General features: G+C 37.1%; 2 protein-coding genes across 2 annotated transcripts in view; one reads left to right on the plus strand and one right to left on the minus strand.

Annotated features, from left to right (window-relative positions):
* The window catches only part of LOC113234065 (protein FAM166B-like), a 46,084-nt gene that overhangs the window by 20,292 nt on the left and 11,993 nt on the right, over positions 1-13,799 (plus strand). The gene's annotated exons all lie outside the window — the stretch shown is intronic.
* On the minus strand, positions 962-13,770 carry LOC113234068. The gene is made up of 4 exons (XM_026469304.1): positions 13,584-13,770; positions 7,511-7,610; positions 6,703-6,804; positions 962-1,719 (listed from the first exon to the last, which is right to left on the minus strand). Exons 1-4 carry the CDS (start codon positions 13,605-13,607, stop codon positions 1,553-1,555), a joined length of 393 nt encoding a protein of 130 aa, XP_026325089.1. The 5' UTR covers positions 13,608-13,770; the 3' UTR covers positions 962-1,552.

The raw sequence follows: 13,799 nt of genomic DNA on the forward strand, positions 1-13,799 counted from the left end.
TAAGAGTCTCGAATTATCATCTTATACATCGAGATAATTGAATATCAAAATGTTAACAATAAATAAAGTTAAACAAATAGATAGGTGAATAACATTTGCCTTCCATGTATTTATTTTCTTAAAGAATTGGCAGACTTGGTAGCTATTTGAATGAAAGTGAATATGTTCACATCTTCAGTCTTAAAAATAATTCGGTACTGTCGAATTTTCTTTCATTTTGGTAGCTTTCTTTTCTCTTTAAAATTTTTGCTTATTATTATTATTATTTTGACATTTTTGTATGTACACGTTTTCCACAAACTTATCCTTCTCACTATTTACGTTGCTGTTTGAAACTTTCTTCTTAGCAGGTTATTCTTTGCTTCGTTTTTTTTTCTTTTCTACTCCCCCTTCCATTCAACATGTTTACGAAATATAATTTTCATAAACATTTCGTTTATAATTCCGTGCCCAAATCTGATAATACCGTGCTCTAAGCGCGAAATTGTCAACCTCAGTCACTTTGCTTTCAAATCACAAAAAAAATATAAAAAGCAAACTATGTTTCCGAAATGATTTTGCAGATCGATTCCACAATATTTTAACCTTTCAAATATGTTAAAACAATTAGTTACAATACAAATGTTATGTGACTTACCTCTTACCGAAAACACCCGTACAATTATATTCAACAAGTGTGAAAACTTACAGTACGCATAGTCTTCGAATGATCGCTCACAATGAAATGACAGCGTGCATGCGGGGAGTAACACTTGTCAGGATATGATGCTGGGGCACTGTAACTAGCGTGTATTTATTGAGATATACAGAGGCGCGAAATTATCAGCCGCGCGGTAATACCCAACTCTCCCCTACATCAGTGAAATCAGTGGAACCCCCATTAAAAAAAAGTACTTAGATACATTACTATTTTATTATTACGTTATTATTTTAGTCGTACCTACAGGTTGTGAACATAATTTGATAACAATAACATGTTCATTACAGTATTCTAGTGCTATATTGGAAAAAAAAGGTTTGTTAAATACTGTAAAATCTTAGTGCGTATATAGTAAAATAAATATATATATAATTTGTGATGAAATAGATAAAATTGACATGTTAAAACAAACGACAAGAATCGGTAAATTGCGTAATACAAATTACCTACCAAGGTATGTTCTTCCTCCATACAATAACAACTATGGAAAGCGTGTCTGGAGATATATGTTACCATTACTACCTTAATAAAATGCCAAGTGACGTTTTTGATAAACTTATAGGTAAACCAAAAAATTGTAAAACGATCCTTAAGTCAATTCATTTATCACATTGTTAAAGATATTAGTTCTTAAGTGTAAGTTGCGTAAATTGTTAGATACGTATAAGTATTGGTCAGTAATTATATTGTTAGACGCCTGATAGCATGTGATGGCAGCGATACATAAATCTGTTAATGGTTTTTCTTCGCTGTCTTGTGTTCCGTTTTATAAAATAAATAATACCATTACTATAAAATTATTGTCAAATTCAGCTTTTATAACAATAGTGTTCTTAAGTTCAGTGGACCCTTCTATCTAGAATGTCCAAATGCGCCAACATTGCTTTTCCATAGCTGTACTCCACGCATTGCAAACATCAAAGGTCGTGGGAAGCATTTCTCATAGGGGCCACAACTGCCATCATCCAACAAAATAAGAGAACTGTTACAATCGCATCTGGACCAACCGCAAGTGATACCTGAAAGGCACAGTAACTTGCATAACATGTTTGGATGTATATTATCATTTGCTCATGGAGTGTATTCGGCTGGAACCACGGAAGAAAAAAACAATGGAAGTGCTTTAAACGGCCCATTCACTACCAGCATGGCAGTCAGCCGCGTAGTCAGGAGACTACTCACACACTATCCTGCGTATGGCCTACGCTCCATATTGCGTGTGGAGTCTCGCAGGACGCATTACAGGATGGCTTGCACGCTACGACTACATTTATAATCCTGCATTACGAGGCGGACTGCAATGCTGGTTAATGACTGCCCCCTTTTAAGCCTCGATTACTATCCCTAAACTCACGAATTCTTAATTTAAAACACTACAAAATCTTGATACTGATTGGTCGTAGTTTCAAACTTAGAATAATAACGCATAGAATGATAGTTTCATATCAAACGAACTGTCACAAGTGAAGCAAAAACCAAATTCATGTAGGCGTAAGCAACTTGTATCCACGTTCGTCGGCACGCAAATATACAAATAATGATGCCATGGAATAACATTTCCCTCAAAAGTGGGAAAATTGTATCTTGCTTAACTCATTATTAAGTTAAAGGTGCCTACAGATTTGCCCGACATTGTCGATCAGGTGCCTACAGATTTGCTCGATTTTGTCGATCGTTACTGTCGATCGACAATGTCGATCAGGTGTCTACAGATATGCTCCGGTTTTGTCGATCGTTACTGTCGATCGACAATGTCAAGTGACAAGAATTTTCAAAAATTTATTTTTGGTAAACCTTATGGAAATGGCATTTATATCTGAATACACGACGACGGACACGACTTTTCAAATAAATGCAATATGGGAGTCATTTTCGAAGTATTCGAGGTGCTCATTACAAATATAACATTTATTTCTAAATCCAAGATGGCGGACACGAGTTTTCAAATAAATGCAATATGGGTATCGTTTTCAAGGTATTTGGGGGTGCTCATTACAAATATGGCACTCATTTCTAAATCCAAGATGGCGGGCACGATTTTTCAAAAAAATGTTATATGGGTATCATTTTCGAGGTATTTGGGGATGCTCAATGTGAATATGGCACTATTTGTAAATCCAAGATAGCGGGCACGATTATTCAAATAATGGCAAGTTGGGTATCCTTTTGTATATAAGTATTTGAGGGTGCTCATTACGAATATTGCTTTTCTTTGAACTGTCGTGTCTGCCATCTTGGATTTAAAAATGAGTGCCATATTCGTATTGAACATCCCCAAATATCTCGAAAAGGATACCCAATAGTATTTTTTCAAACATCGTTTCCCCCGTAAACGCTACCCAGAATCAAATTCAAAATAATCTTTATTTCATAGGTAAGCATTATTACACTAGAAATCGTCACATTGATTAAACTCTACCGCTCATTCGTAAGGCAGATTCCCCCGAGAAGTATGAGCAAGAAACTCTAGGGGTTGCTCTTTGTAAACAACATTTGTACATTACACTATAACATCAGAATAAAAAAAAATCTGCAGCCTTCGCGATATTGCCTATTCTCAAAAAATTACGTAATATAATTATTTTGAAACAGAATAGCAAAATTGGGAGAAAGAAATCCGTTACTTTGCAACGTTTTCCTGTCTTGTTGCAACGAAATAATTTTCGGTTTTAGTGAATATTTATATGTATAAAAATACAAGTTGAAACGCGTTACTTCCTTGTGGAATGTGATGTTAGTGTCTATTTCATGTTTGCCTGTTCTATTTTTACACCCATTTACCGCACATTTCGTAATTGTTAGCAAAAATTCTTGAGCTGTTCGCGGTGCAATTTGACCTTGAGCACTGACAGCCCGCCCGCTCGTGTAGGCCCTTTGGGAAGCCTCTAACTTGCCTCACTTAGCGTGTGCGGGCTAGATTTCTATGTGTTATTAATCTAAGGTTTCAAATTTAATAATCTCAGTACCAAGTACTAAAAAAACCGACCTCAAAAGTACGTGGAATTACATCTATTTGCCAACTTTTATTGAAATCGGTTACTGGAAAGTGCGCAAACCCGGATTCATCCCCTAGTTAGCCACTATACGTAACTTGACACTGGAGATAATAAAAATCTGTTCTTACTACTCAAAGTATATTGGGAGAGAAAAACGCCTTGTATTGGAGAATAGCAAAATCAACCATTAAAGTAATTTCTCCTTATGATAAAATTTAGGCGATATTTATAAAAATGAATCTTCATGCGTGAACAGCCGCCCTTAGAGGTGGATGATTTTCTACCCGGTACCCTCTTTCAAAAAAAAAAGAATCATCAAAATCGGTTCACAAACACCGGAGTTATCGCGTAACATACATACAAAAAAAATACAGTCAAATTGAGAACCTCGTCTTTTTTTCAAGTCGGTTAAAAAGAAATAACAAATTTTGGATTGTTAATATAATTTAAACTTTACCCTGTTGGCGTAACGTTCAAAGTTCAATGCTTGTTATTACAAATTACAACATTTTGATATTATATTGAAATTTCAATCGATGTACTGCCATCTAGCGGTTCATTGCTGAACGACGACGAATTGTTGTTATTAATTTAGTTCTTCAAACAAGAACCGACCATATTGCAGAGGTACAAAGCTTTACTTTTGTTTCTAGTAAAAAAAAAATTTCGATAAACAGATTAAAGTAAAACTTTCCGATGATATGAAATACCAGCAGCATTTTTTGATGCGGCTACCATTTTTGCACTCCAAAACAGCACAATAAAATTTTTCGAAATTAATTTAAACTTATGTCGGTGAAGGAAATCGTAGTGACACCTGCAAGGCGAAGCAGGTGCATAACCTTCGGAAAGCGTGTGAAGCCCCAACCCGCATTGGCAGCGTGGTGGACCTAAGAGACTCGTCTCCAGCAGTGGGAATTTTTTCTCTTTTTTAACCGACTTCAAAAAAAGGAGGAGGTTCTCAATTCGACTGTATTTGTTTTGTATGTATGTTACGCATTTGTGAATCAATTTTGATGATTGTATTTGTCGGTAGGTCAATGATTGTATTGGTCCCATTTAAATTTGAAGGAAATATTCCAACTGTAAGGGTGGCAAACTAGGTGAAGAATTCGGTTTCGCGCACTTTTCGGTAACTGATTTCAATAATACTGTTTAGCAATAGACGTAATTCCTCGAACTTTTGAGGTCGATTTTTTTTTTATAAACTTTTCATTGTAATTGTAATTCCAACCACTACCACGTATGTTTGAAACAGTCGGTCGCTGTCACCCCATTCTTTACACTTTATTCCACTAGAATAAGAACTATATGTTCTATTATATCCATATATATAATATGTAATAATCTATAGTTTTATGAGATTTGCACTTTTTTCATATTTATTAATAGATTCTTCGATGGAGTGTCGAACAGTCAACAACCCTTGAGGATGCCCCTTTAGAGAGGCGAAACACATGTGGGGTATATTTTTGGTGGTCGTGTTTTTGACTATAGGTGCGCTTGTTTTATTTATTTTATGCGGAAAAATAACTGCATGAAAAAAGAAATTCAACTCAAGCGTAGCTATTATGCTTAATTTAAAAGTCTATACAACCTCAAATGGCATTGGTTGATTTCGCATAATAGTGAAAGTGTTTAATGAATCACTTTGGAAAAAATATATAGTAAAATTGAGGGTATACACTGTTTAGTATACGCTGTGAAAACACGATACCTAAAAATTGTAATTCGAGCTGGATTAGTGTAGAGTCTCAACCTTGTGTTATAACCATATAACCATAATTGTGCAACACTTATGGCACTCAGAGTTTTCTCTCTCGAGTCTCGAGGTGCAACTGAACCCGGGACTGGATGTACCTACTCAAATTTAATTATTTTTGACAAGCAACCAGTCCCGGGATCACACAATACTCTCATTTAGGCTCAAGTACCATATCTTTTTACGTTAGTTTTGTTTATATTATATTATAGTGACCCTCCCTACCTACCCCTAGGGCATACGAGAAGGACACTATAACCTGTGCGCGCACGGGAACCTTACGAGTTCAGGTTCTGACCCCAGATCGGCCAGTGTACAGGGTTTTCACAGACCTCTGTCACTTGACTTCATCCGGTTCTTCGAGAGGCTAGTGTCTCGGGTGAGCCGCCCCGGGTGCACGTACAGTACCCTCCCTATTTTCCAGATAGGTACCGGAGCTGTAGGCACGCTCACTTCCCGTTGCGCATTGCACTACTAGCAGTTGCCACCACTATCAAATCTCGTCATTGTTGGCGGAGCTGTGAGACGCACTCACTTCCCGACGCCGAAAATCGACGTCTCTCCAGTTCCCAATAACCTAAGCGGCTGGAGGGACCGTAGGATATCTAGCTTGTCCTTTACTAGAGGACAAGAGCCGGAGGCTAGAGCCGGAGATGCCAGTCGCAGTGTCCTGCGACAATGTCCGGACATAGCTTCCAACTTAAAGGGCAACTCACGTGTCTCACGCGTCTCCTCGGACAAAGGCCCTCAACTAGACCACTAGTAAGACGCGCTAGCCGCTCACGAGACAGATGCCCCGGACACATGCAAAACCGGGGCCGACCAACATGCAGCTAACCACAAACCCCAGCGAGTCCATACCCAAGTACGGGTCCGCCAGAGTCGCAAAGGCGCATCACTGGTGGAGGGGTTGGCCCGGACGCCCGCTGTACCCTGGTCTTGCCGTCGAGCCCGTAGTCTCTCCGGGAAACCCTATATCTCGGGTCAGTATATAGGGAAATGTCTCATTTGGGCTCAAACGGGTTCCGTTGCAACTTTAAATCGACTCCGGGTTCAGATGCTATAAGACCCACCCGGTCCGCCTGTTTGTCATAGCGTTCGGCCCCGGACCGCGCCCGCCCCGCCGACTGTTGCAATTTAGCAGGGTTCATTCATAAGAACTCGAACATTACAAAAATAACCCACGCCTGGAACGCTCCCACCTCCGTATGGCCAGAGCATTACAAGTATATAAAAACCTTTACCTAAATTTGTGGACTCTGGATTGTCGCAGGTCCTTTGCGACATGGTTTCTTTATCACACTGAGTATGATACGCGACCATACCCGGCGGACATTTGGGAACACCTGCAAAACCAGCATTGTAGGAGATAAATAAATTAACACACTTTACTTGTGTCTTTACATGACTATGCAAAATAGTAGCCTTTTGCGAGTGATATATGCGAGCAGGCATCGCGGGTAATGCGGCACACCCGCAAAATGTTACAAGAAATCGAAATAAAATAATTATTCAGGTTTAGTAGCAGCAGAGCTCCTTGTTAAACAGTTCGTCCAGGGAAGTACTGCCACCTTATCTATTTCTGCCGCCAAAAAGTAACGTGAGCATTATGCGTTCCGGTTTTGAAGGTGCTGGTGAATTTACAGGCACATGGGACTTGTCAACATATGTCTCAGTGATCTTTGTGATTTAAAACTCTGAGTGACACTGCAACTGTTAGGGACAGACGTGTCGCTTACCACCAGGCACACGACTTGTTCGTCCCCTCGCTTAGTACCTATTATAAATAAAATAAAGAGAGACTTATTTCTCAGGGTGACAGGCCCAGTGGCCGTGCCCATAAGTTTGCGATTTGAATCCCTGAGTGGCACTGAAACTGTTATGGATAGGAGTGTCTCCAGTGCGCCCGTGTCCAGGCGCACGACTTGTTCGTCCTGTCACTTGCAGCATTAAATGTTTAGGTGTCAAAAAATTTTAATTTCAAACATCATATAGCGCTTACTGCTGGAGTTCGAAACATGATGTAGTTGATAGAATAAAGAAATTACTTACACATTTCCATGTGAAGTAGGCATTCTTTAGGTGCTCCAAGGCTCCTGAGAATGCAGAACAACAATCCAAGGATACATTGTAAAGTAGTCATAATCACCACCTGTAAAGTATACGCGTGCGCCACAGCCGACCGTTAATTTACCGTTTATTGTCACGTATCGCTTTATGCTAACCTCAATGTTTACAGTAGACCACTGTTTTTAAAAACATCATTAGTATTTTCTAAACTTGACAAGTAAAGACATTTCTGAGCTTACGTTTATACTTAGGTTATTTGCAATAAATTAGTTGGGTAATTTTCAGGTTAATTTTCTTTACCTGATTTCGGTGGCAATTTCTATTGTTTGAAAATTATGAGCATTTCTCCTAGAAGGGCTAACTTCTCTGACTTCGATGGACGAATTTTTTTCTTAATTTCAGGAAAAACATTGAGCGGAAAGGAAAAGGAACTCAAACTTACATTAGATTCCGTTAATTGGGCAACTAGATTCTTAACAGTTAATGACATATTTGATCCACCGAATTCAGCTACCACCGAAATCAGAATAATTTAGCTAAGGCACAATTTTTGTATAAAATATTATGAAAAAGAGAAAGACAGCATTCAATAATCTACATAAACATTTAGTAATATGACTAACTATTAAATCAAGCTTTAAAAACTAAAATTTATTTATAAATAGACCAGAAAACGCAAACAAATTTCTGCTGGCTGGTCAACGTTTTTTTTTCAATCACACAAGTATTGCCGTAGTATCTCTTTTTTTTTAAAAAAATAGATCGCAATCTGTAACTACAAAAGCAATAATTTTTTTGGAACTTGCGTGATTAATATCTTTCATTACTTTTTATACATGATGAGGTAATTCATGCAACTTCAAAATTATTCCTTCAGCTTTTTCTTAGCATACCTCTGTCTATCGATTTCTTTCATATATAATTGGATCGCTTTTTATCTTTGCTTTTCTAGCACGTTCCTTCATCTTCGTGATTTCCAATTTTTCTTTTCACCGTGAAGCAAGTAGCAATATAAAATTGTGTAAATCAATAATATAAGAAAATATGGCTTCGATGGCAATTTTTTCCGACTTCGGTGGAAGTTTTTCTGAAATCGGTGGCATAAAATCCACCGAAACCAAGGCCACGGGATTAAGAAAATATTTTTTTTTATATATTACTCGTAAACGACAATACTTGTAAAACCAATAAATTGTTATTATATTCTAGTTCTTATAACACATATTATAAAAAATATGACATACAACCATAATATTTAGTTTTTGAAATATCGTATACACCGAATTCAAAAATCAAACTGGAGCAAATCCACCGAATTAGATATTTGCACGCAAAAAGTCCTAAAATCGGCTACAAATCATCCTCCTGACTATTTAGCCGCAGGGGCGTGATGGACGAATAATACAAACGAATGGCGAAGCATCTATGCTTAAATATAAATGCTTCACTTGTGATGTGTAGCGTGATTAGTAACGACCACCGAATTCCCGCGTATGCCTGGGATACGCAACAATCTTGGTATTGTGATAAAACTATTGTCTAATTTGTTGAGACATTCTGATTATAAGTACTATCGTCTGATTTATTATACGTGAACTAAAGTCTGATATTAATATACGGTTTAAATTTTGAGAAAAATTATTCTTTGTGTTGGACTCTGCATTCGCGACACGCCACCGTTGTCAGATTTTAGGCATTTCGGATTTTTTTCCATTAGGTTCGAAAGGTTTATTGGGAAGATTTTATACTCTCTAGTTAGCTTTCGACCTATATTATACACTCTATTTTTTGTAGATTTTTGTTTTGATAAATAAGTTTGATATTGCAGGAGTTTAGTGCATGGATACAGAAAATTGCGGCTTTGGAGAAATGCCCTTATAATATTTGAATATAGTAACCTGAAATATTATTTAATATTTGATGATAATTTACTCAAATACTTCGATACCTCACACGTAAAGTGTTGTAAATCAAAATACATTTTTTTTTAACTTACAAATATATCCTTTTTTTAAGTATATTATAGATTCCATATTTAAAAGTAAAGAAATCACTTAGTTTTATTTTTAAAAAAGGATATATTTAAGTTAAAGAGGAGGTTTGGAGGAGGAGAAGTGGAGGTTTCGACTTAAATACCTAATAAAAATTGCCACCGAAACTAGATGGAGAATACTAACCTGAAAATGACCCAGTTCTCGGAATAATTCACCTATCCCTGACGAATGTTAATTAACTTTGGACTCTAATTAAGGGAACAAGGAAAGAGTGATGAATATATATTATTATACCCTCTATCGCTGAATATCGTATTCGCAAAATATCATGAGCGTTACTGCGTTACGATTTTGAAGAGTAAGGGTGCTGTTGCAATTATACTCATTATTATGCACATGGGATTTGTCAACTTATGCCTCAGGGCACAGTGCCAGTGCCCTTCAGATCTTTGCGATTTAAAGCTCTGAGTAGCACTGTAAATGTTATGGACAGGCGTTTAGCTTACCATCAGGCGCTCGACTTGTTCGTCCCGTCACTTGATATTATAAAAAACATTACAAAAAATGATTTGGTGAGTAAATACTGTAAGTATATTATCAAAACACGATCATCAGATGAAACATCGTCTGACGTTATAGGAACTCACTTCAACCTTGACTTAATCCGCGTAAAACGATAAAATATATTTATTTCCGCATATAAAATCATTTTCCAATTTACATGGCATCGTTAACATGCGATCCGAAATAAGCATGAAATGCGCAAGGGTAGAAGCGACCTTTGTTGAGTTCTTATTCCGTAATTTAATTTCAGGAAATCAATAAAACAGAAATGAATTGTAACGGTGATGTACCTAGTCAAAGTTTTTTCTTTATTTTGTCCTTCAATCGGCCTTTTTTTGAAATATTTATGATGTTTTTAGCGCCTATACTATTATTACAAATGCGAAAGAAACTCTGTTACATCTTCACGTCTAAACCTAGATGGGATCTAGGAGAAGGACATGGACCACTTTTTGTCACATCATCATCTTAAAGGGATCGAAATAGCGGATAAAAATTTGTAAGGAGAACCAATAAAACTATGAAAATTAGTATTGATGGTATTGTATTGGCTAATCGAAGTACTTAGGTATTCTACGCAGACGAAGTCGCGGACACTAAATAAAATTTGAATTGCGAATCTCGATGTAGGTATATTACGTTAAAACTAGCAATAACCCTGCTGCTAACTTGGTTGGGTTGCTAAAGACTGCGGAGTAATGCAGACTGTGGCTCATTAAAAATATATGGCACGATGCCATGCTACTTTCATTACTTCAATAATGAACGATACAAGATGATTCTCTCAGTGAATTAACATACATACAATTCTTATGTATAACATATCATTATTAGGCAGAGACTATGGACCTCCATTTGCTACATCTCATCAGTCTCTCCATTACGCCTTCATGCCCGTTTATTCTTATACTTTTAACCCGACATTTTTTAAGGCGACCACGGATGACCACTGGCGCGCTCGGGCGGCCCGTCTCCCACGGCGCGTAGGTGCAAGCTCGCGCAGCGCGGCCCACGGAAAATTCTTTATTTAAAAACCTGCGCTCATGTCGTTTTCGTGATGGTACCTCGGCTGGGAAAGTCGTGACCTAATTTGCGTCCCCGCACTCCGCACATCATTTTTCGAAGTGATCATAGACAAATAAATGTTAATATAATGTTCCTTTAACAGTAAACCGATACGCATTGTAAAGTTTTTGAATTTTACTCCACTATATTTAAAAAAAAACAAAAACTAGGACACCCGGGGGATATTGATAGTATTATCATTATCTGTTGGTCTTACGACCAAGTTTCATACAAATTTGCCCATTATTCCTTGTGTCGTCAATCTACTAACATTATTTTGTTCTATATTACCAAACCATCGAAGCATCCCCCTCTCTGCCCTGGTCACTGCATAAAAGTTAAATATATATTTCGCATTAAATTAAACCATTACATAATGTAATCAAAATTTAAAGCGTTGATTCCACATTTAGTTTGCAGCGCCTTACTAAGCTGACATTATAGACGTTCAGAAAGGCTTGGGGTTGATCGGTGCCAGGCACATTTCGCGCGCTATCTCAACCGTTCGCTGTTTGTAGGCCTTCATAAATACACAATTAGATGCTATGTATACCAACTCACCTACATTCGGAAGGCTAAATACGTTCGTGATAAGGAACACTTTGTTTACATTTTCTAACCGTTCATTGATTCGAGTTAACTAGGAAGTTGCGCGTTCCTACAATTATGTGATAAAGTTAAGTCGTAAACGTATTATATGATAAAACTTTGTTGATGACAGTTCCGTTTTTTCTTTTTGTATATTTATTAATTATATCTACTACTATTTTCTATTTTCTATTTTTTTTAGTTAAGCGTGAAATACACAGAGCGGGTGTTGATCGGGTCGGGACCGCGGCGGGTCATTCCGTGTAGGTGCGCCCGTCCAGCGCCCGCGCTCGGTGTGTTATAAAAAAAAATGGAAGTGTATTAATTTGCTACTCCTTCGCGAACCCAGTGAAGGTAAAATCGTGCAAAATAGTTGCGCTTGTATTGGTTATTATTCCATGCAGTTAGTTTTCCCACCCTCCCTCCACATAAAGTTAATAAAATAAATAACAAAAGCGTAACTACAGTCACAAACACCACAACCAAAAAATATACCCGACACGTGTTTCGCCTCTCCACGAGGCCATCCTCGGTGAGATCCACCGCAGTCCCGACCCGAACCACGACCACGGACGCGCTCGGGCAGCCCGCTTCAAACGGCGCGGGACGGGCGCACGCGCATGCGTTCGGTGTGTTGCCATCCGTACTAAATACATAGAATTAGACCCGCCGCGGTCCCGACCCGAACCGCACCCGCTCTCTGTGTGTTTCATGCTTTAGTGTGTTGTGGATTACTTTGGCTGCCCTAATCAAAACTAAAATAATCGACATTATAGCGACATTGAGTTATTTACATATATGTACTCAGCGAAACAAGATCTATAACCCCCTTTAATCGGTTTTTTTATATCTTCTTTAGTGTCAGTGTTATTGTTAAACTTTTACTGTTCCCAAAATTACTAAGATGTTTATGTACTTCTTATTTGTTGTTGTATTTTGTGGGGACGTTAAAGTATTATTATTAAAAAAAGGAAAACACAAACAAAAGACTCTGCTTATTTCTAAAAGAAATTACTTCTTGCACACGCACAATAACCAAAGTAACAGATTTACACAGCACAATAAAACAATAATTATGTGAAATAAAAACAAAAAATATCGTATATCATAAACAATGGTCGGAAAAAGGTGTTTCACTAATATAGATATAGCTACAAGGAGCGACATAGAGTTGTTAAAACCACCAAATATAAATTAATTACTTTTTCGAATTTCGATTGAAAAAGCTCCTCTTTTTATTCTATTTATGAAGATAAATAGCCGTACATGGGTAAGGCAGTCAAAAGTGGCACATTTCATCTTATTTAAGCGTTCAACAGTTTTTAATAAAAAGTATTAAAATAATCTAGTGCGAACATTTTCCTTTCAAAATACGACATTTCTGCAAGTGGTTCGCATTTTTGAACATCTGTTGTACTGTGTTTTTGAATTTAAATAAAATATATATGAGATAAATAAAATAAATAAAATTTATAATTAATTTTTTTTCCGAAGTTCTACTAGCAAATTTGGGCGTTCCGTCAATGTGACCGTCAATACGCGGTATCTAAAGCTAAAGACATATAGGCGTACTCTCTGTTTTGGTAAACGGTCAATTATCTACTGCATTTTTTACATGGCACCATTAGAATTACTTTAAAATCCAACTTCGACTTCGTAGGTCAGTAATTTTGTCCTACGATGCAGTAAAACCATTTCCGGAAATCCGAAAATCAAAACAGTAAATAACTAATATTTGGTGGATTTAACAACTATGTCGGTCGTTGTAGCTATATGTACACATGTATCTATATATGTGGCACACCTTTTTCCAACCATTGATCATAAACTATATAAATACTTACGTAAATATATATTTCATTATACATATACCATAGTGATTTTGATAAAAACGATCGTAGATCGCATTGTGGCCTGATATATTTTCTCAACTATTCTTTACGGTGTCAATTAAACCCATCGGATTATAACTTTCAAAGAAATCACAATGCATCAACGGCATTAGGGGGTGCCTAATTGATTATTTACACAACTAATTTGAATTTAAACATAATTAACAT

Source organism: Hyposmocoma kahamanoa, unplaced genomic scaffold (genome assembly GCF_003589595.1).
Source record: "Hyposmocoma kahamanoa isolate Upper Pololo Valley unplaced genomic scaffold, ASM358959v1 81, whole genome shotgun sequence".
In the NCBI taxonomy this organism is placed as follows: domain Eukaryota; kingdom Metazoa; phylum Arthropoda; class Insecta; order Lepidoptera; family Cosmopterigidae; genus Hyposmocoma; species Hyposmocoma kahamanoa.

What these genes read in the sequence shown, in the direction of transcription:
- LOC113234068 (XM_026469304.1), bottom strand. Translation starts at nt 13,607, where the DNA reads ATGTATAATGAAATATATATTTAC. An exon ending in ATAATGAAATATATATTTAC is followed by an intron (nt 7,611 to 13,583) that starts GTAAGTATTTAT and finishes TATACTTTACAG; the next exon opens with GTGGTGATTATGACTACTTT. An exon ending in TCCAGAGTCCACAAATTTAG is followed by an intron (nt 1,720 to 6,702) that starts GTAAAGGTTTTT and finishes TGTGCCTTTCAG; the next exon opens with GTATCACTTGCGGTTGGTCC.